This window comes from Hesperophylax consimilis, chromosome 3 (genome assembly GCF_061612785.1).
Source record: "Hesperophylax consimilis isolate HC1 chromosome 3, BYU_Hcon_1.0, whole genome shotgun sequence".
Lineage (NCBI taxonomy): Eukaryota > Metazoa > Arthropoda > Insecta > Trichoptera > Limnephilidae > Hesperophylax > Hesperophylax consimilis.
The window spans coordinates 22,092,842-22,120,607 of NC_142838.1; the positions used below are offsets into that span (position 1 = coordinate 22,092,842).

A 27,766-nucleotide genomic window follows, 5' to 3' on the forward strand; every position below is an offset into this window, starting at 1 on the left:
TCGTCTTTTTGATAGTGAAAAATACACTTTCAACTAACCCATAATGAAATAAATACAATAAAGCTTGAAACACATTCTATTGTCGTTACCTAAACATATCAATATTCAATCTTTGATATTTTAATTTTGAGGGAATTGAAAAAAATATATATACATTCCAACAAATAGAGTAAGCAATAGTTAGTATCGGCATTCGAGATATTTTCACTTATCGAGGTGATTTTGCACAAAAACGACGCTATACAAATCATCCAAATATTATTTTATTATTAAATAAAACCTTACTTTTAAGCAGATATTTTGTTATAAATACTGGATAACTGCTCTGTGAGCATAATATTAATATTTTTATCCATTGCTAAAATAACACCACATTTATACTAACATCATGTTCATTTCCTGAAAATAATTTAATTAATTAATCTAGAAAAACAACGTTTTCTTAAAGTCATTCTAACAAAATAAAGTCTTATGTCAATAAGTATAAGGTAACTACGTGACAATATGAAACATGTTTTTACAGTGACTTAAAGTAGATATTTTTTAATCATGGTCAGATTATATCAAGAAGTATTATTTAAAAATATTAAGTGGTAAGTATGTATACATTTTATGAAGTGCGTAAAATAATTTAAATGATTATTATTTCTTTAATAAAAAAAAAGGTTATTTGTATGAAGCGAAAACAAAAAAAAAAGTCATACTACATTTTAAATCAATGTATTATAACGTAAGGATGCTGGCAGACTGGACGGCTTTACCAGTCGGTTTTCTTCAGCCGGTGTCTATTTTGTGTATGGCAATATACGCAAGGTGGCACATCTATGTGGCACACTTACACCAGCCCCGGCACGGGACCGTGACGCTGGCGATCCATCCGACAAAAATTGTCGGATCCGTTTTCAAATCGTGTCGGACAAGTGTGAACAGCTCCATACATCCACTAAAGCCACTAGGGCATCCGTTTTTAAAACGGGACCCGCCTCCGTTTTTAAAACGGAAGTGGGAACGGGCCCTGAGTGGTTTATTTATGGTCCTGCCACTATGCAAACCGGGAGCATAGTCAGCGCCGCGCCGGGCCCGTTCAACGACGCGGCGCGTCAGAAAGACGTGCCGAGTCGCCTTAAAAAATCAACTGTCGCGCGCTGACAAAATAGAATTTAATTTGGTAACAGTAAATTGCTTCAAAGTATAAATTATTCAAAATGATTAAATGGCATTCTTTTTTATCAATAATAAATTACGTGTGTTAGACTATAATAAATTACAACAGCCGAATAGGTAACAGAATAATATTTTTTCAGACCAGTAAATTTTATCAATTCTTCTTTGAAGCTTACATTATTTTTTAATTTGTATTAGTTTCTTATCGGAAGGGATCGTTACTCTCAAGTACGTAGCTTTAATATTTTATTCTGTTAGAAATAACATTCAATAGGTATTCCAATTCCATGATACGCATTCGAATTTGTGAACGACTCATCTCTCACAATCGTACTCACGGACTTGGGCTTTTTAGGTTTATGCTCGTATTACAGTAGCCAGATAATACTGGGGAAACGTGATATCCACGGCGAAAACCGCCCAGCTGTCGGATCAATGTGTCACCTCTTATAACTGACCGGTTACCGCCCGACACCCGGCACCAGTCTGCCAGCAATTTTAGAGAAAAATATAATTTATTGTTGATTATTAAATAAAATTATTACTATAACACGTTTTCACGAAATAAAATTTTGAAATATGGCTAAATTTAAGCTTATTTTAGTGAAAATTTAATATTTTTGGTGTCAGATTATTTAGAACACTTTTCTACTTAATAAAAGATACCTAGGCCTACATGTACATAAGTACTCGTACATTCCTACATGTACACAAGTACTCATACATTCCTACATTATTTGTCATGATTTTTTCAGATATTTGTTATTTTCAGAAAAAAAGTTCCAGTTGGATGCTTTACAACGAAGAAGAATGTTTACATTTATTATTGGATGATATTATTTTTGAAGTCATCGGAAAGCGTTTAGGAATCTATTTGTAAGTTGAGAATCTGAAAACTCAGCAATACCTGGAAAAGTCACAACCCATCACTGCCACCTAGAATCAACATATCATCTAATTTATTCAAACTAAAGCACTTTTCTTTCCATATGTATTTTTCATTGGTTTTTAGCCATTTTTATTTAGTATGCGGTTAAATCTTTTGACTTAAAAAACTACGATAAAATGTTTTTTTACATGAACTACTCCAATATTAATAATATGACTGAACCTTGACGGTAATTATATTGAAGAAGTGGTCAGCTATTACTGCCGAACAAATAAGATATCTTTATGGAAATCTCAATGTTCAATATTAGTTTTCAAGAATGTATTATTAAATTCCATTTTTCGAGAGAACTGCCCAGTCTACAGTCTACACCGACTCGATTTGAACAAGATTGTCCATTGAGTACTTTGCTTCATTTTGAGTTTTTAATCCTTTTTGATTTCATAAAATATAACATATTTATTTTTAATTTCGCACCTTAAAGTCACACAAAACTTTCTTCTACAGAAATAGGTTGTCGAAAATTTACATGTTGGCACGTAGAACAACGTTTCCGCTTTGCTTTATATCGCTTTAAACCGTGTTACAAACGCGTTCGAATGGCTTTGCCTACGTAAGACGAAGTGTAAAAATTAATCTTGTATCCCAGGCAGTTCTCCCAAAAATAGACTATAGATTGTCAAGTTTTTATGATAGTTTAAAATGTGAATATTTATCATTTGTTTTAATGAACTCTAGAAATCATTTGAGAATTGCATAGAGATTTTCATAGTAGTTTAACATTTTCATGACTCCCAAGCAACTATTCTCGCCTCGCAAGCATGATGTCTCGAATCACAAAACATAATATTGTTGAAGGAGCACTTTACATTCATTTTATTACTGTTCACAATAAAATTATTAGTCTCTACTTCACCGGTTCACTGTCTAAGAGCGGCACTCGAGGGCCCCCCGCCAGGGTGCTCCGCCCTCGCGGGGGCCAGGGCGGGCCTGCCCCCAGTCCAGGGACCCTCAGAGGTAGTTGGGGCGAGACATGCAGCACAGGAGCCCCATGTTCTTGTACAGGGAACCCCGCCGAGCCTTTCCGGCCCAGAGGGCGTTCGCGTCGTCACCGGTGAGCGCCACATTTTTTTCTGTAAATATGAAAACTATGTGAAACTTTGATTGAAGTAAGGATTGGAGATGTAATTTTTTTGATTCTTGATCTTGATATGCCAAAGGAAACATGATATTTATTTAGAAAACCAATAATTATAATATATTTATGTATCTTATAATTTTGTGAATATAAAATGGTTACATTAGCCTATGGGATGGGATGGTGGGCACTCTTTTGAATGTGTCGTGTGTCTGATGGGCACTCTAATTGAATGTGTCGTTTGTCTGATGGGTACTTTTAATTGAATGTTTCGTATGTCTGATGGGCACTCTAAATTGAATGTGTAGTGTGTCTGATGGGCACTCTAATTGAATGTGTCGTTTGTCTGATGGGTGCTTTTAATTGAATGTTTCGTATGTCAGATGGGCACTCTTAATTGAATGTGTAGTGTGTCTGATGGGCACTCTAATTGAATGTGTCGTTTTTCTGATGGGTACTTTTAATTGAATGTTTCGTGTGTCTGATGGGCAATCTTAATTAAAATTAAGAGGTTCCGGGCATTCTATCATGGAGGTGGCTATGTTTTCTAAAAATAGTACCTTGCGGAAGTTCTACGACTTTCCAGTGAGAAAATCCTGGAAAACGCGGCTGACTCCTCAAGAATTAGATGAGGACGATACCTCCTTATATATTTTTATTATAGTGCTAAATAATATCAAAAACTCTGTGTGTATCGGTAGTTATAAGAGTGGCAGATACTCTCAAATCAATAATCACCCTGTTGAAAGACCAAGATTCAGTATCAAAACCTTGCTTAAAATCGCTTTAGCCGTGTTTGATGACCATATCTGAATAGCCAGGTATTCCCCAACCTTCTCCTCTCCATCCCCTTTCCATTCCTTTCAGCCTCATAACATACAACAATTTGGGATATTATGTTCCAACTGGCTTCGGAGAGTTGGGAGTAGATGGGACAGTAAGAGCAATGTAGTATTCACATGAAAAACGTTTTTACTCATTTTAATATTAATGATGCTAAATTTAAAATTTCTGAAAACAAATTCTAATTTAATGAATAATGACACAACCGCACAGTGGACCGTACAGAACAAGCCAATTTGACAAAATATTCTAATTTAATGAATACTGATACAATCGTACAGTGGACCGTATAGAACAAGACAGCTTGACAAAATATTTTAATTTAATGAATACTGACACAATCGCACAGTCGACCGTATAGAACAAGCCAGCTTGACAAAATATTTTAATTTAATGAATACTGACACAATCGCACAGTGGACCGTATAGAACAAGCCAGCTTGACAAAATATTTTAATTTAATGAATACTGAGACAATCGCACAGTGGACCGTCCAGAACAAGCCAGCTGGACGAAATAGCTTAATTGTCTTTTATAGCACATTAAATGGGCATTTATAATGTATCGTAATTTAACAGCATTTACGTTAGTTTTTTATGATATACAGCGTTAATTATGATTTTTGAAAGCACTTAAAGTTTGTTTTATAATAATAAGTGTTTTAATCCTTTTTTGTAAGAAATATATATAATTATATCTTCACTAAGATCTGACGTGCTGAGGATTTCACTTGATAGGGTTAAAATTGAGTAGTATGGATAATGTAAAGTAATTATAAATATATTGAATAGTGTTTTTTCTGAAGTTATTATAAATATTTTACAAAGTATTTTTTTGTTCAGTAGAGTTGTTTCGGTTTCAGTCTGTATTTGGTGTCAGTATATTATCTATTTCTGATTTCCATATGTTTCGTATCTAGCCTTTTATTTGGTATTTAAATGTTAAAATATTTTTGTGATATTTGAATGGGAGTGTAATTTTGTTGTAGAATTTAGTACCACAGTACATGAAGCTTTTTTGCCCAAATGTTGTTGTTGCTTATTGGATATGTTTTTGACCCTGAAATCAAGTGTTTCAAATATATGTGTTAGTTATTATTTATTGTGTTTTGTATTTATGAATGTAAATGAATATTGTTTTAGAACTAAGTTATTGTGAATGGGAAATCATTGTAAATATGCAATTGAAATGATTCCAAGCTACAAATTTATCATCTAGAAGAGTATAACTGTATAAGTAGGCAGAAATTAGTAATGAAAAAAAAAAATTACATATAGACACACAATTTTATTTTATTTTCTTGAATCACAAATTTAGAAGCTTTCGCTTAAAATGCACTCGCACTACCTTATTTATTACAGTATCTAAATGAAATAGTCAATCAAATTATGATATTATTGAACTTATTTATAAATTGTACTTAAAATACGAATACCATCAATAAATTTCCTCAATCAATAACATTTGCATATTATTTGGAAGTACTTAAAACATAAAAAAGTGGAAATAAGAACATTTCAAATAGTTAAAAAATAAAATAACCTATACAAAACTAGTTTCTGAACAAAGAAAAAGATGTACTGGGGTGCATTAGGGTACAAGTCGCGGTTTATAAATTATATTTAACAATAAGATATTCTTTCATTTGAACACAAAATTCACCTGGGATAGACTGTGATAAATGTCTATTTTATTTAGATGTTTTTTTAATTATCAAGAAAAACACCATGTACTCTTACAAAATTTAATTTATCAATAGAAACAATATTATCCAAACTAGGTCTAAAGTAGGTCAAAGTAGTGAAATAACCCGTCCTAAGTATTTAATAATTAGTCACAACCCGGGAAGAACGAATCAAATTTCAATGATGATTTTCAAGTTCTGTGAAGGTTCTATTTAAGTTCTTTTCTTATTTCAGTTTTGTGAAACAACCGGCCAATAATGAAATACTAAAATATCCCTTAACGTGTTCCAATAATCGATTTGTTAATATCGTATATGATTCTTGCCGAGCTGGCTTGTTCTACACTGTCTTCGGTGAATCTTTGACGTTATAAATTTTAAATTTTGTATTTTGTTTTAACTTCACTCTACAATTCGATATGTATAGTAAGGTTATGAAAATTTACATCAATGTTAGGAAAACAATGAAATAAAGTTTGTAATTTTGAATGTATTATCAAACAATCAACAGTTATTGTATTATTTCGGGTAATGTTTTCACTTGTGTGTATGCTCTGTGTACCCACGTGATATTATTGACGAAATATGAACTGGTTTTCTGAACAAAAGTATTCATTTGCACGCACTAGCGTGTTTGAGATGTAGCTAATAAAAATAAACCGCATAAAATAAATTAGTAATAATTTTATCCAAAAGATATCGATGTTTTATAAAAACGCAATATTTTTGGTAAATGTGTTCCTTCATTGATTAGATTACATTAATGTGCAGGTTCTTTAGAACGCGCGCCGTTCAAAGCTCATGAAAAAGGTTGAGCGAATTCAACAAGGAATTTCAATCCTAAAACAAAGACATTTCTAATACAACGGAGATCTAACACCCGAAAAAGGAGTTAAGGGCTTTACGATTGTTCAGGCTACAGTCGAACAGTCAACTTTTCTCGGATCAATTCTGCGGTGCCACCGTTGTGCCGGTGTTACTAAGTACAAACAAAGCTGAAGCACCTACCAAATATATTCCATGTCGATAAGGCCAGTAACTTGTTAAAGTACCATTAAATTTTATAAATTTTAAATTACCCATCTTGTGGTGATAGTTATGTATGTATTAATTTATATTATGCACCCATAAAGGATTTTACAATCATGTGACAGTATATATTTAAAGAAAGACAATCATTCCTGGGTTACGAATAACCTGACAATATTTTAAAATCTCATACTACCACCAAAGTGAATGGAAAATGCTGCTTTTGCTATGATGAAGGGCTTAGCCAGTGAAGGAATTGAACTCAAGACACCTGGGTGGGACCCAAACGCGATGTCAACTCAGCCACTGACTGGTCTAATAAAAAAATAATAATACTATTTGGATGATTTGTATAGCGCCGTTTTAGTTCAAAATCACCTCAATAATGATTTAGTGGAACATCATTTAATAAGTAAAATTAGTTAACGAAATTGAATAATTGAACACGTGCAAAAGAATAATGAAAGAGAACCTTAATATATATTTATGAGGTATTTTTTATATCCTTCTTTTAATTTAATTCCGTGCAGTTGAAAAAATCTAATATTTCTGAGAAAGTATTGCAAACTACATGAAATCTAGGTACAAGCATTTATCTGTATGACTCAGTACTGATATTGTTGTTGCAATTAAAAACAAAAAACATTTTTGAAGTATTTCTATCTTTCTTTAAAGTATCTTCTTATATGGAATGTAATTAGTTTAAGTAAATCAGGTTTTAATAAAATTAACAATTTAAAAAAAATGAATTTTTTGTAAGTGTTAACTTAAATTAACAATTTAAAAAATCAATGTGTTTTTTTTTTATTTTTTTTTATGTGACACCTCACAAGAGTGTCCCTGCCTGTGCAGTGCACAGACAGGGGAACTATGTCACCACCCGGTTGGGCGGCGTTGTGAGGCGGAGTAAGGTAGGGGCTGTAGGAAGGGATTTGTTAATGCGGGCCTTGAAGAGGCTCGGATTATAGGAGGGAGGAAAAACAGATGCCGGTAGCTCGTTCCACATACGAGCCGACTTACACAAAAACGAGTCGTAAGTGTTTGTAATTTGTGGTTTCTATGGGTGGACCGAGTTTATAGTTAATATATCATAGAAATGTATGATGCTGAATATTTTCAATGGAATCAAGGTGGATTTTAAAGTGAAGGGACCATATATAAGAATCATATTCGTTTTTCGGAATAAATTTATTGAGTAAAACCTCAAATTGTAATATTTAATTATTGAAGACAATATTAGCGATTTCTAAACGAAAATCTGAAACAGAAAAATCAGAAAAGGATACGGTTACATCTAGGACACGAACCCAGGACCCTTGTCTTTTCGGGACACAGATCGGTCCTAGATGTGACCGTATCCTTTTCTGATTTTTCTGTTTCAGATTTTCGTTTAGGAATCGCTAATATTGTCTTCAATAATTGAATTATATTCGAATTAACTTCGAACAACATGAGATTTTGTCTCTGCCAGTACGGAAAATTGAGCCAAGCATTTTAATCCTATTTGTTACTATATTGATGTGTGAAAGAAAATTAAATTTGGAATAAAAAATGCCAAGATCATTAATTTTAATGGCGGAGGCAAGGGAAACATTATCATTTTTATGTTGACAGTTGAAAATTGATTATTTCTGAAAAATCTTATGATGTGGCATTTACTAAAGTGTAGAAGAAGTTGGTTAGATACACACCAATCTCGTAAATTATTTTTAAAAAATAATGTGAATACGGCCAAAAGTAGTTTTAGATCGTCTGCGCAAAGCAACATATTTTTTATCAAATACTCGTACAGTAACAATATCACGAATAAAAAGATTAAAAAAAAAGTATTGGGTATAAATGGAGCCCCTGAGGTACCCCACTTTTTAAAAAGAATTCTATTAGTTAAAGCTCTCAATCCATTCCAATAACTTACCCTCTATTCCGAATTTGTAATTTTTAAATAAGAATTTAAGGTTAACTTTGTCAAATGCTTTTACAAGTCATTTTTGCCAAACTCCAAAACCCTCTAGATAGTGAGATTTAAAAAAAAATCTATGTATTTCAATTATAAACACGTTATGAAAAGGTTAAAAGGTGGTAGGGAGTCGAAAAATATGTCGCGAGTTGAGTTGGTACAAAGGTTATTGAATGTTTGGAGAACACGCGAAGTTGATGAGTTTGCTACAGGATTTGTTTTGTTGTTTAAAGTGTTATATACGAGTATGTGTGTATTTTTAATTTTAATAAATACTAATTGAAATTTCAGTCTTACCTAAATGGTTTTCTTGTTGGGGCATGTATTCCTGTAAATCTGTGAGAATTCTGGTTATTTCTTGCGAGTCCTTTGTGATGCTGCACAGCTCCTCCTGATTGAAGTCCGGCGTTATCGTCTTGCAGAGCAGGATTTGGCTAATTACGTTCCCCAAGTTTGATGGTCCGGCCCGATTTTCTGAAACAAAATGGATTTAGAGTGTTAGTGCACTTGCCGTTTGTCAGACAAGACCTTACGAGGTTTGCAAAAGACAAGTTCTTGGGCTTAGTAGGTACTTACTCTTTAAACAGTTTTGTTCACAGAGTTAGCAAAATGATGACTAAAGCTGAAGTCACATTCTAACAAATCCTAGATATTATTTTTTAACGATAAACTAATGTTTATAAGACAAGGTTTTAATGCTTAGCACAAAGGAAAACAAATTATTATAAGCATTAATTACTCGCCTGAAATATCCATACAAATTGAAGATATCTCCCGAGTAAAAATAAATGCCCCAAAATTTAAAAAAAATAAAATTAAACCCGCACATCCATATCTGGTCAGGTGCTCAGGACCACTGAGTTGCGTTGGATTTTCAATTTAACGAATAAACTGACAGGTTTCCTAACAAACTATAGGTAAAACACGAATATTTGGATTTCGGAACACGCGTTCATTAGAATGCAGATAATTTCTCATTTCGCCTTAATATTTATTGAACACGTGTTCAGACAGTTTGTTAGGAAATGGCGTGCCATCACGTTTTTATCATATTTTAATAAATCAGCCGTACTCTTTTTTTTCCGTTCACGAGCTTAGTATGGTGGTCGAGAGAAAAATTGTAACGTAAAAAGTTCATAAAAATATATATAAATATAATTATTATCATGCTTCTCGAGAATTTATTTTTATATGGCAAAAAAATACTACAATCATTTAAGAAATTCCGTGGTCGATATTCTATCTTATTTTCTCCAGTTGGGCTGTACAGGTACTACAGTGTACAGCGCACCCTTTTGAATATTTACATCAGTATCCTTGAACACGAAGCTTTTTTATTTTCTGGGAGAATCCACTTAGAGTTCTCACTGTCAGTGTCATATCTCGGGCACGTGAACGAAAATATCGACATCTCATAATATTATGATACAAGCAACCAAACATGTTGCGACAAAAATAAAATTATTATCCAATAAGCCATCTTACATATTTCGTGCTGGCAACAGAACATGGAAAACACTCTGAATTCAAACAAATTCTAAAATTTTTGGTTGATATGTTTTCGATAAACATTATAATATTACCCTAGAATCATTAAGATATTCTTTATTGTGTAGTGGTGTACTGATTTGTCGGACTACTGCGAGGTAAAAGGGGACCCCTTCAAAATCTTCCAATCTTCCACTTCCCATTTCTCCCCCCTCCCTTCAACCTTACAACATACCTAAAAGTGTCGTAGATACTCTCAGTAGAAAAATTAATCAGCATTCAGAATCTAAGCTTGAAATGGCTTTAGCCGTTTTTGGTGAACAAATCTGAATATCCAGGTAACAACTTATCCACATTCCTCTTCCCATCTCCTTCCCTTCCTCACTCTCTTACAAAATAACCTAATTGATATTGCTGCGCAAATATTGTGATGTCAGTACGCACCGTAAGGGAGTTTTTGCTGTTTCATAAACATAATCAGATTTCTGCATTAGTTAATTTCATATTACTATGTGGGTAGTTGAGGTTTACATTAAAAACAGAAGACCTATGACTAATTATTTAAATAAAAACATTAAAAAGCCCACGATAATATAATCATTAATCCCCATAAGACTATAAATAGGGTTACCCGCTACTACAGGCCCATAGCTAATTTTCTGAAAGGCCGACGAGCTCCGTAGGTGGTACCAATTTTTTCTCTTCAATCATAATTTGGCTTCGTTTGATGAGGCGAATAAGTTTAACGTCCTTTCGAATATAGTTAATTATTTTCCGGATTCACTCTATGACCTCTCAAATAACTTCTTACTTTAAACAATTCTCAATAAATAATATAAATGGCTTCGTTAGAGCTTAAGGTAGGCGACACATTAAGCTATACGCATCATGGCTTAGTCTATTCTAGCATATTGCTTGCCATACACTACCAATGGGAATGCATTGCGAGCGATATGAAAATATAGCGCGCTTAAAGCGTGATCTGTCGCAGGCTTCAAGTTTCGCAGTTTCATCATCCATGCGATGTGATGGGTTAAAGCTATCATTATATTATGTTAACGATAGAGGAAATATTTAGAGTTCTTGAATTATTCTTACGGTCTTTGTTAATATTATGCTATAATATCGATCGGTCGGTGGCCGAGTTGACATCGCGCTTGGGTCCCACTCAGGCGTAGTGTGTTCAATTCCTCGGCTGGCTAAGTCCTCCATCACAACACAAGCCACATTTTCAGCTTACTGTGGTGGTAGTAGGAGATTTTAAAATATTGTCAGGTTATTCTTAACCCGGGAATGTTTGTCTTTCTTTAAAAAAAAATAATAATACTATATTATTGTGCACCCATTAGATGAGAATTGAAAATAAAATATATAGATCAACACAATCTTCTAGTAAGAAACAGTACAACAATGTTGAGGTTTGCGCTTTGAAGAAAAAAGTTGTAGACAATAATATGATTAAGATTAATAAAACAAAAAAAATATATTTGTCATATTTTTTTTAACGTATTTAATTTGTATTTTATCCGCCTCTCTAAAACTTTTCATTCTCTCTAAGATTTTCACAATAGATACTGTGTCTAATTTAGTTTCCATTAACAGCAACAATAAAACATGTTCACGCTTCACCATTTAAAAATCTATTGAACTCATCACTTCGCCCGGTCGGTGGCTGACATTGCGTTTGGGTCCCACCTAGGCGTAGTGCGTTCAATTCCTCGGCTGGCTAAGTCCTCCATCACAACATAAGCAACATTCTCCGCTTACTGTGATGGTAGTAGATTTTCAAATATTGTAGGCTATTCTTAACCCGGGAATGTTTCTCGTTCATTTAAAAATATACTGGTATATATGAAAATTAATTAAAACGAATGAACCGAAAACCGAAAACGCGAAAATCTCGAGTGGAAATAGTACGTTGAGAATTTTTAAAAAATTACACCATAAAAAAATAAATCGAACATAATATTTTGAAAGAATCTTCACAACCTTCCAGTCATCGAAGTTGTGTTTATTTTGGGCCGCTCGTTTATATGCAGTAATTCGCCGTCTGCATGCAGTTTTCATGCCGTTACCAGTTTCACAAGTTGCGAACGTGCTACTATCCACACAGCTTATTTTACTGTCCTCTTTTGTAACGACGTGATTCGTCTCTCTCAACAGGGAGCTTTTCTGTGCGGGCGATTATGGCACCTGAGGTGCAGATCTTTTTCTCCGGGGAAAGAATCTGAATGGTAGAAATAAATCTTGTGTACGTGAGTTCTCATCTTCTCGTATTATTTATTTTACCGAGGGAAGTAAATTGAAAATCACGTCAGAGCTATAATATTTATTATTATATATATGTACATTTTTCCCTAAAAGGGAACAAAAAAATCTGGGTTTGGTTGGAGTAATTAAGAACATGAAATATATAGACACATGAAAAACCATTTATTTACTAAGCCATACAAAATTACAATAATCTCCCGACTGAATTGGACTGCATTATTAAGAAATTCAAAAAAAAATTAAACAATAAAAAAAATATAAATATAAATATAATTATAAAATTATTATATTTTTGTAATAAATATAAATATTATTTAAAAAAAAAATGTATTTAATTAAATTTAATTCAATTCACTTTCAACGGAAGAATCTCGAATCAATATAATAAAATATTTAATAAAATATTTAAAATATTTAAAATATAATAAAATATTTTTGTTAAATATATGCAAACCTATATGTGACTCTAAATACTGTTAAATTGAAACCTATATATTGTTTGTAACCGCAAGAAAAATGTTTTTATTTAAGTTATTTTGATTGTCGGGCCGAAAATTTTATCTCTCTTCCCTTTTAACTCTTGTTACTGTTTTCTCTAGTTGCTTCATTACCAACATTCTATCTTTAGCATTAATTTATCATAATAATTGTATAATGACATCAGCAAGGTACGCTTAATGTCCTGTCTTTCGTAAAAATATATGCCATGTTTTTTTAAACTAAAACAAACCTGTTTAATATAAACGCTTGTCATTAACGTAGACCCTTCGCCAGATTAGGACGTGGCAGTATGATAAACGACCCCAAAGTCGTGTCATTACCGACCCCTGTTGATAAACTTTTTAATCCCGAAAAGAACTAAAATCTCACTTAATTGCTTCCTCCCCTTATTATGCAAACAGCCATAATATGTGGACGTTCATAATATACGCAGGCCTTCCGTAGGCCTGCTACAGGCGGATCTATGGCCTGTTACACAATGGCTTCATTGTGCTCGATCTGAAGGCCTAAACAAATATGTTTACCCTTATGAGAAGCCTTAAGCTTATCACCATCCGAATAATATAGGTACACCTACGTGCATGCATGTTATTATATGCCGTGTGTAAAATAATGTCACTAATTATACGTTATATAACCTTCTGATAGAGGCGTCGAATCATTAATGGTACAAATAATATGCAAAATTTTGTTTCAGCAAACACATTAAATGTGATTGCCTATTTTACACATTCAATGGGAAATATACTTGAAGATATTAGTTTCAAAATACAACTTAATGATCTTGCTAAAATAGACGCATTCAATAACAAAGCTTATCTATTAAATGGGTTTCCTAAAAATCTTTAGAAAATTATGAAGATCGAGGAAAATGAGGCTTAAAAGGTTTCAACTCCGGGTCGTGCATATAATGGATTGAAATCATTAGTTATTTCACAAAAAATACGGTAATATGTCTATAGCAGTGGCGTACAATCCATGAAGGCCGAAAAGCTGCGCGTACACGAAGAAAACTTACTAATATGAAATACTGTTAGTTTATTAAAAAATTGAAATTATTCGTTTTCCTGTTAAAAATGTAACTGTGGGCCTATAACGAATGAATTAAAAAAGTTCCTAACAAAGTATCAGTCAAAAGCAAATGTTTTTTGAGGATAGCGAAACACAAATGCTGATATTGATAATGACATACTTATACTTTAGCATTCCGTTATGATATTAGCAAAAGAACACGTGTTCGCGATATATTCTGAATGACTAATATTTTATCAGGAAGTTCGCATGCAGTCGCTTTTTAGCAGGATCATTTTTCTCCGAATATCTAAAGAAAAACTAAGAAAATACATAATATTTAGTAAAATAACATTTTTTTGTTTAAAACTTTTTTCCAATAACATTTATTTTTTACCATCATTCTAGGTTGATAAATATTTTTTTCACTTGACAAATTTATAATTTTTAATAATATAATAAAATGGTCATAGTCTAATATTTAATTTATTATTATTTTATTTATTGGATAATTTGTATAGCGCCGCTTTTGTGAGATATCACCTCAGGGGCGCTTTACAGTTGATGCAGGTATTACAAAATATAAATATTACAAAAATAAGTGAAATTAAGTTAAATAAAATGAAGTACATGAACAGGTGATGAAGTACAGGAACAGGTGATACGAAGATAGAAGATGGAGACTCTGCAGCTAGAATCCTATGTGGCGAGGAAACTGGACCAGCTGTTGCAGCGAGAGAGTGCACCGCATCCACCAACAGTGCCAGCACGAGGTTCGTCATCTGTCCAGGTATGTGTCTGCTGCTAATAGAGCGCTGGCACAATATCCTCTCATAGATAACAGACCTTGGTAGCACCGCTGTGACGTTCGGCGAAGATAGAGGATGGAGACTCTGCAACAAGAATCCTAGATGGTGAAGAAACTGGACCAGCTGCTGCATCGAGAGAGTGCACCGTGTCCACCAACAGTGCCAGCACGAGGTTTGTCATCCGTCCAGGTATGTGTCTGCTGCTAATCAAGCGCTGATACAGCATCCTCACACAGATAACAGACCTTGGCAGCACCGCTGTGACGTTCGGCAAGGCCATCATTCATCTCCATGTAATCTTGTTCCAGGTGATTGTGTTAGTAGTGCATTGTGACCGCAATAAAAGGCGACGGGCGGGATAGTAAATTACATTTCTTAGGGCCTTCAGAGTTTCCAAGAATTCCATTGAAAATATCTGGCTTACCCACAGTTACCGATCCTCGTCCCAAGTTCAACTTCATCGAATTTCGAATATTTTAAGAAGAATTTTAGATTATTCATTTTTAACATACTGCACTCTAATCACATTACTATAAAGTTTGGATTACTAATATTTTAGTGAACTTAAAATGTTGATTGACTGATTTACAAAATAATTTCAAAGTTATGTTGCCTCATTTCCCTTGAAAATCCTAAAAATAACACAAAGCGGTTGGAGTACACGAGGGCGCGTCCGGCTACCACGAAGGGCGCTACAATCACAACAATACAATGCACAATAACTTATACCCGGTCTTGAAAAACTACACACACCCTAACCTTGGTCACAGAGCAATGCACACCACTGTAGTACCTATAGTATATTTTCGGCACGTTCCAGAATGGCGCATACTGTCAGTATTGCCCTGGTGAATGACCACCATTCTGAATCGAAACATTGCCTGAAATGGCTTCAGCCGTTTTTTCGTGAATAGATCTGAATAGCCAAGTACATCTCAACGTCCATCTTTCTCTGTAATATCCATTTAATCATCTAATTCCAATGAATCCACTCAGATTTCACCCTTTATTCCATATTAACTGTTTTCTCCGGCTTAAAGCCAATGAATTCAGTAAGATTTGAACCTTTATTCCATATACACTGCTTTCTACGGCTTAAAGCCAATGAATCCACTCAGATTTCACAATTTCTTTGGCATTCGACAAGGCTTCTATAATAATAATATAATTAACATTTATGCGTTGGCTGAAGTGATTTAATTAATAATACTTTCGTCTGCAAATATGAAACAAAGGTTTAGGTTGACTTATTACCTTCAATGAAAATACATAATGCTTTCTCTCTAGCATACAATTTCATATTTCATCCAAATATTATAAATATGTTCACGCCATTAAGCTAATAACAAAACTGATTAATAACTATTATTTTGTAAAATGATTCCGTAACGATACTTCTACACAAGAAAATGCACAATTTATAGAGTTCTGCACAGATTTGATTCAAAATCTGTACCAAAACAGGAAAGTTAAAGAGGAGCTGAACTCGTATCTTATGCCGAAAATTTTCGCTGCCAATATTGAAATTCTACAGTTTTAGGAGATAAGAGAAAAAACTGAACTCTAACCTAAAGTTTGACTTCCAACCTAAAGTTTTAACTTTAGCCTAACTTAAAGCTTATAAGATTCTTTATATTCAAAAGTTCTTGACCGATTTGGTTCCAAATGCTGAACTCGAATCGTTTGCCAAAATGCAAACTATGACCTTCATGCATTGGATTATGCCTGGAATTGTAATGCCTTGCAGTGGAAGTCTTGGCATATTTACAGAAACACCAGAACCTTTAAAGGGATTACTATTAGAGAAAAGGAATCAAATGAAAGCTTAAAACAATTTACAAATAAAATTGGTGAATAAAATTAGGTTTCCAGATTTCCGAAGTAAGGGAGACTGGTTTTACGCCGACATTCAAAGTACTACTCACTTTTATTTTTTTAATTCTAAAGGTTTACTTTCATCTTACAATACCACATCATATTTACTAGAATTAACCTCAAAACTTTACTCCAAACCACCCATAACTCCGAACAATACATGAAAGATTGCGTATTATATCTACTTAACCACTTGACCGGATTTGAAAAGATTATTTTTTAATTTGATAATAATTCCCCAATACATCCAGCGGTTCCATATTTGAAAAGTTCCCGTTCTTACGGATATTATATTACAAAATGGAGTGCTAAAATAAAACAAATGTTACAAATCTGTTCAATTTACCATAATACCCCGTCATGTCCATGGGAACTAGTTGCACCAGTCGATGGCACTTAGCCAGCTCCCTCAGGAATAGTTGCGCCATGAAGAAGAGCAGCACCAGGTGAGGATTGTCCACTGGAATGCCTTCAGCAACGGTACTGCAAGGAAATTAAACAAAGTGGTTATTATTAAATTTACAGAACAGGTATACGAACCAATGGAACTTCGGTAAACTTATACATGTGCTAATGAAAAAAAGAAATTCGACCTTTTATGTCAGCCCCACGTTAGGCCAGTTTACAACAGTATTAATAAGGTAAAATTAATTCATATAAGTGAGCTCAGAATAGACTTTTAGGTAAGAAAAGTAACTAAACAATAGTATGTAACATTTTTAACAATATAACTTGCTCAAGGCTAGGTTTGTAAGACAAAAATTGCTCTGGTAGATTTTAGTTAACCTCACTGAAATACGATACGTCTCGCATCAGTTCAGTATCAGGTTTTGGGTCTTGGACTTGATCAGGATCTCTAAAACATCGCTGGAAGGGATGACACAACTTGCTACCAGGATCAGATCTTCAGCCAACGACCAGCTCGGTATCTCTACTGGTTCAAGGCCACGCACTCGCTTCCCGCTACCCACGGTACATTCTTTGGGAGGTAAAGTGTGGGCGATTAATAAATGGTGAAATCTGAGGTTCGTGACAAATCAGAAATCTGTGCTGTCCTCCGTTTGTAGAAAAAAGATTTTGTCGTAGCAGAGTTCTGCATAGATCACTATACAAATAATTCACAGAAGAGTGAAAATTGGTGTCGCCATATTCATAATAACTTTAGAATCTTTTAAAATGACCCTCTGTATAGACTTTCACGTATTCATTTCTGTAGAAGTAAGGAAACCGTGAGTATAACAACAGAAACAAAGGTAGATATGGCATCAATGAACTGCAACCAAACTGGTTGTACTATCAAAGAAGCGTGGCGGTGCCAATGCAAGTTATGTGTTTGGCGCCGCTATGCGTAGATAAGATTTTCAGTAATGTAGGTGAAAGATAAATGAAATGAAAATACTTGGTTTAAGTCACTTTATTGATAAATATTATTGCCTACCGATTTCGGTACCTCCGTACCATCATCAGGACAGTTATAAAAATTATGCTATTAAATACAGTGCGTCAGTTGTGCGAGAGAGGTAGGGGAGGGGAACGTGGTATAAGTAAAATAATGGGGAACATACTTAGAATTCGGCTGACAGTTTAATTTAATTGGTTATTAATGATTTCAACCTTTGAATTTACCGATTTTTTTTAAATTTCCAGAGCTTCTAAATTGTTTAGTCTTAAACTTGTTCAATTTTTAATTCATATTTTAATTAATAAAGACCATACTTTTAACCGTGATACAGAAATTAAAGTCCTACATAAAAAATGGATACCGTTATGCAGATGTTACAAGTAATCAGTCCACAATTTCAACAAAAGTAAGATGTTGTCATTCGACGGAATAAGGTGATTTCTTCGTTCTAAAAAAATCATAGTAATTACGTAACCACCTTCCGAAATGTTTGTATATAACATTTAAAAATTTGCAGAAAGCACCCATGGAACTAAAAACACTTTTGATGTGGCAATTTCTTAAAACATATTTACAAGAAAAAAATCCAGAGTCAACTGGTCGATTTTAGCAATATAACTAACATTCGAATACTGACATTTATCCTATCAGCAGAAATCGTTCAGGACGTTTCTCTGGTTTTGTTTAAAAATATATACATGACGATAATTAAAAATTTAAAAGAAAAATAAATTATTAACTACTTATTCAAAATAATATCTATATACCAAACTACCTATTTAATATGAAATAATTCTGTATAAACATATATATTTACAGCTTTACTAAAGAAAAAGCACTTGAAATTCGTTAAACGGTGTTTTTGTTACACATTGTATTAACACTGTATAAGTTTTGATTCGAGTTGGTACAAATAAAAAATATCTTTAACAGGGCTCCGAGAGAACTGGCAAAGTTGGATTTTCCGCAGACTGACAATTAAGTGAAATTACGGTCATGACAAAGTTAGGTTATTTCGGACAAAGTATTCTTTAATAGTATGTTACCGCGCGAATTTAATAAGAATTCTATGAAAATGATGTTTTTAGTAACATAATTGTTTTATGTTTGTGAAGGTAAATAAAAATCATATAAATCAACGTGTACAACAATGATAGAAAAATTTAATTTTTTTGTTGAAAAAGAAGAAATATTTAGCACATTTACAATACCTTCGGAATATTTCGAAATTCAATGAGTAATTTCAAATTTATACAACAGATAAACAACCCCCTTTGGCTCTACAAATATGTATAGATTTTTCCATCAACTGTTTTATGTCAGTTTATATTATATGAGTAATGTTTCACATACAATTTAATAAAATTTTCATCAAATTTTTATTAAGGTCGTTGTGTTTTTGGTAGTTCTGGCTTTTTTCTGAAAAATGCATATAACTAATAGTAAGGTCAGACTATCATTAATATACATGAATTATTTATTAATACTTATTCTACAGAACACAGCAAGACTTGAAAAAACACAAATTTACCTAAAATCTCATTTAATGTTATATACGAATTTCGTAGGTATCTATGTATTATTTATATTTTTTAGGTTAAAAACCATTAAAGTTTTTGTGTAGATTTCATTATTCAATATTTCGAAATAAGTGCTTTTATCTCAGTTTCAGTTTTTTGTGGATAGTTGCATTCTGCAAAACTGTGTTTAATCGGCGATTCCAGGTCGCATTTAAAACCAAACAATTATTACATACCTACACATTTTTATAGACTTATTTGTGTAACTTAAATTCACGCAATACGTGAAAGCCGTTTATAACTACTAAAGAATTTTAAATGTTTTTAAATGTTGTTCTTGTCAGAATCTTTTGAATTTTTTTCCATCACATTGTGAGTACATTGTTTTATGAATGAATTGTTTCTATGAAACACTAAATAGGTAGAAAAAAGTGTCTGCCTAAAATAAGTTTATTTTCTTACTTCGAGAGGAATTGATCAAAGTGTTTCATATTATATTAAAATTATTCTTTGAACGGAAAATCAATTTCATTGGCCTTGATGTCTTGAAGTCGACCTGTAATTTGTGATTATGCGAGCTCAGATTTATTTATATCGGTAATTTTATTCCATAAAAAATGTTCACGATATGTTTTTATAACCGTGCTACATTTCGAATTCCTCAACGATTTTCCACTATGCCTATGGAGCTACGTTTTCTAACCCGATGAGATTTTTTGAAAGTCTTTCTTGAGGCGACAGATAATTTTTTACCTTATTTTTTAAGCAAACTTACAGTCACATTCATGTAACTGTTAATTTGTTTCTCGGTTGCTCTAGAAAATGTTTAGGCAAATTTCATTACTTTTATCTTATCCGCGTTAAATGTTTTAGGGTCATTCCGCCGTTTCGTTCAAATTTGCCTGTTTCCGCGGATTTTTTTTTTTTTTGCCTTTTTACTATATATTTTTATAGAAATGGGTTCCCGTACCTATCAGATGTATAAACGTGAAAAGGGCACCTTTGTGCGACACTTGGATTCGAAGAAAATTGATGGAAGGTAATGAAGGTGTGGATGGTAATGAAAAACTGTTGGATGGTCATTTAAAAATTTGGATGGTAATGAAGTTTGGTAATGAAATATTAATAGATGGTAGTGAACATGTTTAAGGTTCTTAAAATGTCTGTGAATAATGAAATTTGAATAGAAATTGAATAATAAAATAGATTTCAAATCATGCTAAGTATCATTTGACGTGGTGAGCGGATTAGGAAAAAGAAGAAAAACCTATTATAGTGAAAAACTAAATGCTTTATTCAGACTTTTGAACATTGGAGACAAGAAATACATTTTTTCATACGTAATCAGTTCTGCTTACTTATGCTTTTGCAATATCTGTATGAATTGTTAAAAAATAATGGAAAAAAATATCAAAATACAAATTAAGAAAAGGCAGCTGGAACATCAAACCCAACACAACTAAAATTTTCCTATTATACTACTTACCCAGAAATTATAAGGAATAGTCAAATTCTTTATAATTACGTTTTATAAGTAGGTTTGTACACAAGAAATACAAAATTTTCACATTCCTAAGCAAACATTGTAATATTTGAAAAATAGAAATAATAAAAATAATAATTAAAAATAAGAAAAAATCAGAAGTCAATTGAAATGCAGTTTAAAATAAAATCAGAGATACTTAAAACAAACACAACATATGTAACTAATAAGTACAAGATAAAGGTCTTACATCTAAATAGGAACATAATATTTAAGGAAATTGAGATCATTCTTGTGAAAGTTTTTGCTGGAAAACTATTTCAAATCAAAGTTCGGCAAATTTTTGAAAGTGAATTGTCCTCTTTCATTCTCATCTGGATCTTGCAAGCGCTGAAGAATTTGTGATTCCAAAATGAAATCGTCGTCACTAATTGTTGGCCAGACAATTTTTTTGGAATTCCCTTGAGCTTTTTTCAAAAAATTACTTTGTACTCTAGTGTGTACTCATGTTTTCCAATAATTTTCCCAATGAAATGATGTGTCGTGTTAGTTATTTTATATTGAACCATTATCCAGTCATCTAAGTAGTATTTGAATGGCGCCTCCTTATCCTCTTTGTTGGTTTCCTCGTCAATGTCCATGTGTGGGAGTTCCGCAGTTTTGGGGGGCTGCTGTTTTGATTCATCGAAATCAGGATATTCTACTCTTAGGGATCGGATGAACTTCTCGAACTCACATTGATCGAAAGGATTGAATTCTTGCGTACTATTTTTATAAAGGGAATAATGCTGATAGTCGAACGGGACGTTTGAGAGTATTTTCACTTTACATTTCTTTTCTATAGTTTTAGCAGGCTCTGGCGTTGAAGCAATAGTATCGTCCAAAAACATGGAGCCGTCGAATTCGCTCAATAGCATATTGTCATCAATATTATTGAAAATAGTAGGCGAGTCAATTTGTAGGCTTAAGTTTTCAATATTCATGTCAACTGTGACATCTACCCGTCTGGCTGTCTACATAGTAAAGTACTCCTGTATGAAGAGAGACTTGTCCTCGGCTGCCACCAAAATGAAAGGACTGAATTTCTTCATGGTATTTCAAATAATAGTTCTCGCTAAAATCAACATGTATGAGAACCTCCGTGTCTGTCAGATTATCTTTCAATTCTCTGATAGCGGAGTACTGCATTACGATGTTTCGTGTGTGTTTTAAGAAAACATCCATGGTGGCATCTAACTTTTCGATTATTTTACGAGGGTTGTCCTCGAGCTTCTTTTTAGTTGTTATGGTTTTCATTTTCTGGATTCCATCCTTTCCCCTGTAGGTTTGTTTTTCTATTGTCCACTCATAGTAGTTAATGTTTGTGCTGTTATTAAATTCTCCGTAATTATATCATTGAATAAAAAAATCGATTTTCAAATAAAAATTCGCAGGGTAAATTTTAACAGATTGTTTTTCCATATCAGTAAATAGATAAAACGAAAATATGTATTTCACCAAAACTGAAATTGTCCGACGCTAGAACGCAAGAAACTGCTTTTATTGATAATATTAACTTTTATGAACCCCCAAACATGGTCCCAGATGCACGTAAAAATAACCCTTACAAATTTATCATTACCCTCCACACCTCTAAATTACCATCCGGCAAAAAATTTTACGATACGGAAGGTAATGAGACGGAGGGTAATGAGGTTTTGACAATCTTTCCTTAATAACTCGCTTAATAATGACATTACAAATATTTATGTTTCAATAAAAAATAGTCCGACTAATTATAGTTTATAGGTTCATGATTCGAATTTTTAAAACATGTACTTACTTTAAAAAATGCTGGAAGGTAATGATGCCTGGTCGGTGACAAAGTCGTTTTCGAGCACGGAGATCGCAGATATTTCTTTATTCAGCGACGCACGTCCTCCCCCGTCCAGATATAGCGGTACACTGATTAGTAACGGAGGCGCGGGGTGGGGTACAGCTGACGAAAAGTGACAAACACGGTCACAATTTTAATTACCGCTTTGGCGGAAGACGACAGCGATTTTTTCTGGACAAAAACAAAATCTCAATTCTTTCTATGATACAGTAACTTTAAAAATAAATTAAACACCAATAAATATGCAAAATTAGTTGTACATTCAGGTCGATTAATGAATGTAGTGATTTTACTAGTGTAAAATGTTCTTATTTATTGATCAATTTACCGGTCCCTCATTTACACGGGGAAGGTAATGAGATTTTAGCATGTTTTTTGTATACCATAAAGTTATTAAGTAACAAATGCCTAATCCGGTAAATACTACTTTTTCCTTTTTTAAATAACTACATTTTCCAATAAAACTTTCTTGAAAAACATTATTTTTCATATGACTTTTTTGCAAGAACATGCGATTTGAACGAAACGGCGGAATGACCCTTTAGTTGAAATAATGATCCCGCATTTCTAGGAACATTTATATCTCCCGGCGAAGGAAACCAAAATTCAATTGTTGACTTTTAGTTCATTAATCGCTTGGGTTTAATTTGTTACGATTTAATCGTGTTCGTTCCACAAACTTGTTTCCACGGATCGACTTTTAAAGGGAATAACGTTTAACCGATATCTTGCGTAAAACACGAACACATTTAGCTACATTTTATTAAATACACTACCGCATTTGTTTAGTCTTTAAGGATGACTTATGGAAAACACTGTTAACTGTTATAATTGACTTTTTTAATCCAGACGACAAATGTATAGTATAGTATAAATATACTTGGTCCCATAAATCACTCGGTCCTTTGACAGATCGCTAGACAATAATAATATTATTGACCGGTCGGTGGTCGAGTTGACATCGCGTTTGAGTCCTACCCAGGCGTAGTGTGTTCATTTCCTCGGCTGGGTAAGTCCTCCATCACAACACAAGCAAAATTTTCAGCATACTGTGGTGGTAGTAGGAGATTTTCAAATATTTTCAGGTTATTCGTAACCTGGGAATGTTTGACTTTCTTTTTTTTTTTTTTTTTTTTTTTAATTAATAATATTATTATTGGGTTTATAAAAACAGTTTATTTTTAAACAAGTTCTGCTGTGTAATTATTATTACGCGTGACAGCTGTTTCGCCCTCTGAAGGCATTATAAAACTGTGGGTAGCCACTTACAGACGATACATTTATATTATTTCTAGGTAGGTATTTTAATTTCAATTACTGATTTCTTAATTGATTTCTGTGTAAAAATGTTAGAAATTATTGATGGTTATTACCCTAGTAAAGTTTCCCCAATTAGTGTAATGTTTAAATTTGACTGAATGTCTTAATGTTAGTTATTCCCAAACGATGATTCATAGGGTTATTTTAATAGTATAATTAAGTACTTCAATGTGCACTCGTATTTGCACTAGGTTTGAAGATATCTAGTAGGGGTGAACGAATTATATTGGTTTGTTCATTAATTAGAATAGCTTTCGGATTATTAGAATTTTTGTTAATTTCTAACTGCTCTAAAAGATTCAGTTTACGGCCTTTATTTTGTACGTGTAACGGAGTTGGTTTATTATTATCATGAAGTGAGTGATTTTCATCTAGGAGATGTTTGGCAAATTGAGATTGTATTTTATTATTATTTTTAAAAGATCTTATATGTTCTTTGAACCTAGTGTTAAAGGACCGGCCCGTTTGTCCAACATAAACAGCGTTGCATTCGTCACACTGGAGTTTATAAATGCCATTTTTTTTTGTAATTTGAGTACCTTACTTTTTGAGTTTTTAAGAGATGATCCTAAGTTGTTATTTGTGCGGAAGGCAATATCTAAGTTTGACTTTCTTTTTCAAAAAAAATAAATATATATCTTAGTTACTCAATGCCTACAGTAGTAGTAATGTGACACCGCAGATCCGTGAAAAATGTTTGGATATAATTTTTTTTATTAAAAATAACAAAAAAATTATGTAATTTTTTAAAATTTTATCCGAATATCCAAGTTCCTTTTAACCTTCTTTCTCCGTTCCACAAACTTCAGCCATACTATAACCTAATACCTACCTCAATTTATGGAGATGCCATATATTCCTGCTGGCTCCGGACAGTTGGGAAAAGTTTTCATAATAAGACACGGTTTAAAGCTCCTAGTTTATAGAGCACAATGGTCATCAAATGCAGTTAGGTAATATTAGTCAACTAAAATCTACTTATGTCAGAAAATAAACGCATTCGTTTTTGCGTTTTCATCTGTTGAAATTCTATCTCAACTCTGCGTATATATATGATATAATATATGTATAACAGTGGTGTTAGTATCATATTAGCTGCCCAATAGGTATATTTGTTATCCTGATGTTTTGGAACATATTAAGCTTTATGTCCATTTTTTTCCGCGCGGCAGGATCAACCTACTAATTGATCATGCCTTTGTGGAGAATGACTAAGCTCGTAAACCGCTTTTCAGTTAAATCTTAGTGATTTCAAGACTGCAATAAATATTTTTAACAGAAGACTGCGTCTCAACTGATGTCATTAATTAATGTACATATGTATGTTATTAATTGTAAATTTAGTGAAATGTAATTGGTTTCACTATTTTTCAAAATAAATGTATGTACTGTTTGGTTTTACTCTTATTGAGGATTATTTATGGAAACACTCGACTATTTTTTTTATTTATTGTTTTGGTGTTTAATTTGTAGAACTCCATTTAATTTTTTTGAATAAATTTAAAATAAATCAAATTTAATAATGTTATAATAATTATTAAGTTCTGCAAGTATTTCTGTTATTTTTACAGTTTTTAATGTGACAGCTGTTTCGGATTTTGAGGCCATTATCAAACTGTCTGTATCAAAAAAAAAAAAAATTTAATTGTAATATAAGGAATATAGATACATAAATATTTAACAATATTACATTTTTGATCATCATAGGATATTTATACCTTATCAGAAAAGAGGAGTTCTCGTGTCTGATAAGGGAGCCACGATTCTTACATAGATTTTATATTGTAATAATATTTTTGTATAGAATAAAGATTTTTTCAATGTAATGTTTAATTTAAGTTTTTTTGAAATTTTATTTATTTGTTGTGATTGCTTGATAATACAGCGCAGTTCAGAAGGGAGATTATTGACGTTTTTTATGGCTTGGTAAATATAACGGTTTGGCATTTGTGTTGTTTTAAAACTTGGTGTAATAAATTGATTTCTATTTCTCATTAGTTTGTAAAATTCTCGGTATTCTTTGTTATTTTTTTCTATGCACATTTTCACAATGGAAGCTTGCTTAAATATGTCATTGACATTTGGTACTGGAAAAAAATTAAATAGTGACTGTTGAGAAGGTAGATTTTTTTTTAAGTATTACTTTTATGATGATTCCTTGTAAAACTTTTACAGAATTTAGATTGTTTTTATAGGATCCTCCACAGCCTATGATTCCGTAGATAAGCTAAGAGTGGACAAGGGCATAGTACACATTTTTGATTGTTTTCACATTGTATATTGCAAGCTCTGTAATGTGGCTGTTCCAATTCAGGTTTTGATCAATGATCACACCGCGATATTTAACTTCAGAAGAAGAGTTGATTACAGTACAAATAGGATCGTGTTGTTTACAGTTTACATTATCACATTTTTTGTCGTGGATTACAATACTTACTTTCTGATCAGGTATTTTCTTTAAGGAGAATAAGACATATGTTGTTTTTTTTGCATTAAGTGTGAGCAGGTTTTTTCAAACCATCATTTTAAAGCATTAATATCTTCGTTTGCAAGTTTGTTAACTATTTCCCATATTTGACCTTTTATTAATAACACAGTGTCATCTGCGTGGGAAATTAATTTCCCTTTAATCTTCTGTTGGAAAATGTGATTTACATATATTAGAAATAATAATGGTCCGAGAACTGCGCCTTGAGGAATGCCAAATATGACTTTATGACATTAGAAATGTTTCTTCAGAAAGATCTTATATTGATGTAACATGCTTGACAATAGTGATGTGACAGTACATTATTACCAATATGCTTTTTTGTTGTTATTTCAAAACCGTGTAAAAATTACGTAATAAGAAAGCACTCCAAATCACTTTGTGGTTTGACATATTAATGAGTCGAAGATACTCTCAGTATTGCCCTGGTGTAAAACCATCATTCAGAACTGAAACGTTGTTTAAAATGGATTTAGCCGTGTTTGGTGACCAGATCTCAATAGCTAGGTACTTCCCCACCTTTCTCTTCCCCCATCTTCTTCCTCTCCCCATTACCTTCAGCCTCAAAACATTTCCCATTTGGGGATTCCATAGTCTCACTGGCTCCAAACGGTTGAGAGCAATAGGGAAAAAAAATCACTTTATTATAACCAGGAAATTTTATTTATTTCATTTTCTATTATTTCATTTTTTTTTCATTTGAAGAAAGACAAACTTTTTTTAAAGAAAGACAAACATTCCCGGGTTACGAATAACCTAACAATATATGAACATTTCCTTCTACCAAGCGGAAAATGTTGTCATGGAGGTCTTAGCCAGCCAAGGAATTTAACTCACGACGCCTGGGTGGGAACCAGACGGTTTAAATCCCTGTACACAAATTGGTAATTGTTTTTAGTACCAAAATGTGTAATGTATTGGATTTGTATATTTTTCGTCACATGTTATTTCTCTCAATACCAGAGTTCCTCCTGAAGAACATGAACAAAAAAATAATATCTCTTGATTATGTCAAACA

The 27,766-nt window shown here is 32.8% G+C and overlaps 2 protein-coding genes across 2 annotated transcripts in view; one reads left to right on the forward strand and one right to left on the reverse strand.

The window, feature by feature from the left end:
• Positions 1–3,032: 3,032 nt before the first annotated feature.
• LOC149425129 (uncharacterized) overlaps positions 3,033–27,766 on the reverse strand; it is a 397,457-nt gene continuing 372,723 nt past the window's right edge. The window contains exons 3-5 of the mRNA XM_089649405.1: positions 17,006–17,142; positions 9,002–9,178; positions 3,033–3,186 (exon numbers count right to left, since the gene is read on the reverse strand). Coding sequence (XP_089505531.1) covers positions 3,065–3,186; positions 9,002–9,178; positions 17,006–17,142 — 436 coding nt within the window. The 3' untranslated portion in view covers positions 3,033–3,064. The remainder of the gene's footprint in view (positions 3,187–9,001; positions 9,179–17,005; positions 17,143–27,766) is intronic.
• LOC149425130 (uncharacterized) overlaps positions 17,536–27,766 on the forward strand; it is a 35,037-nt gene continuing 24,806 nt past the window's right edge. The window contains exon 1 of the mRNA XM_089646632.1: positions 17,536–17,647. Within this exon, the coding sequence (XP_089502758.1) occupies positions 17,536–17,647 (112 nt within the window). The remainder of the gene's footprint in view (positions 17,648–27,766) is intronic.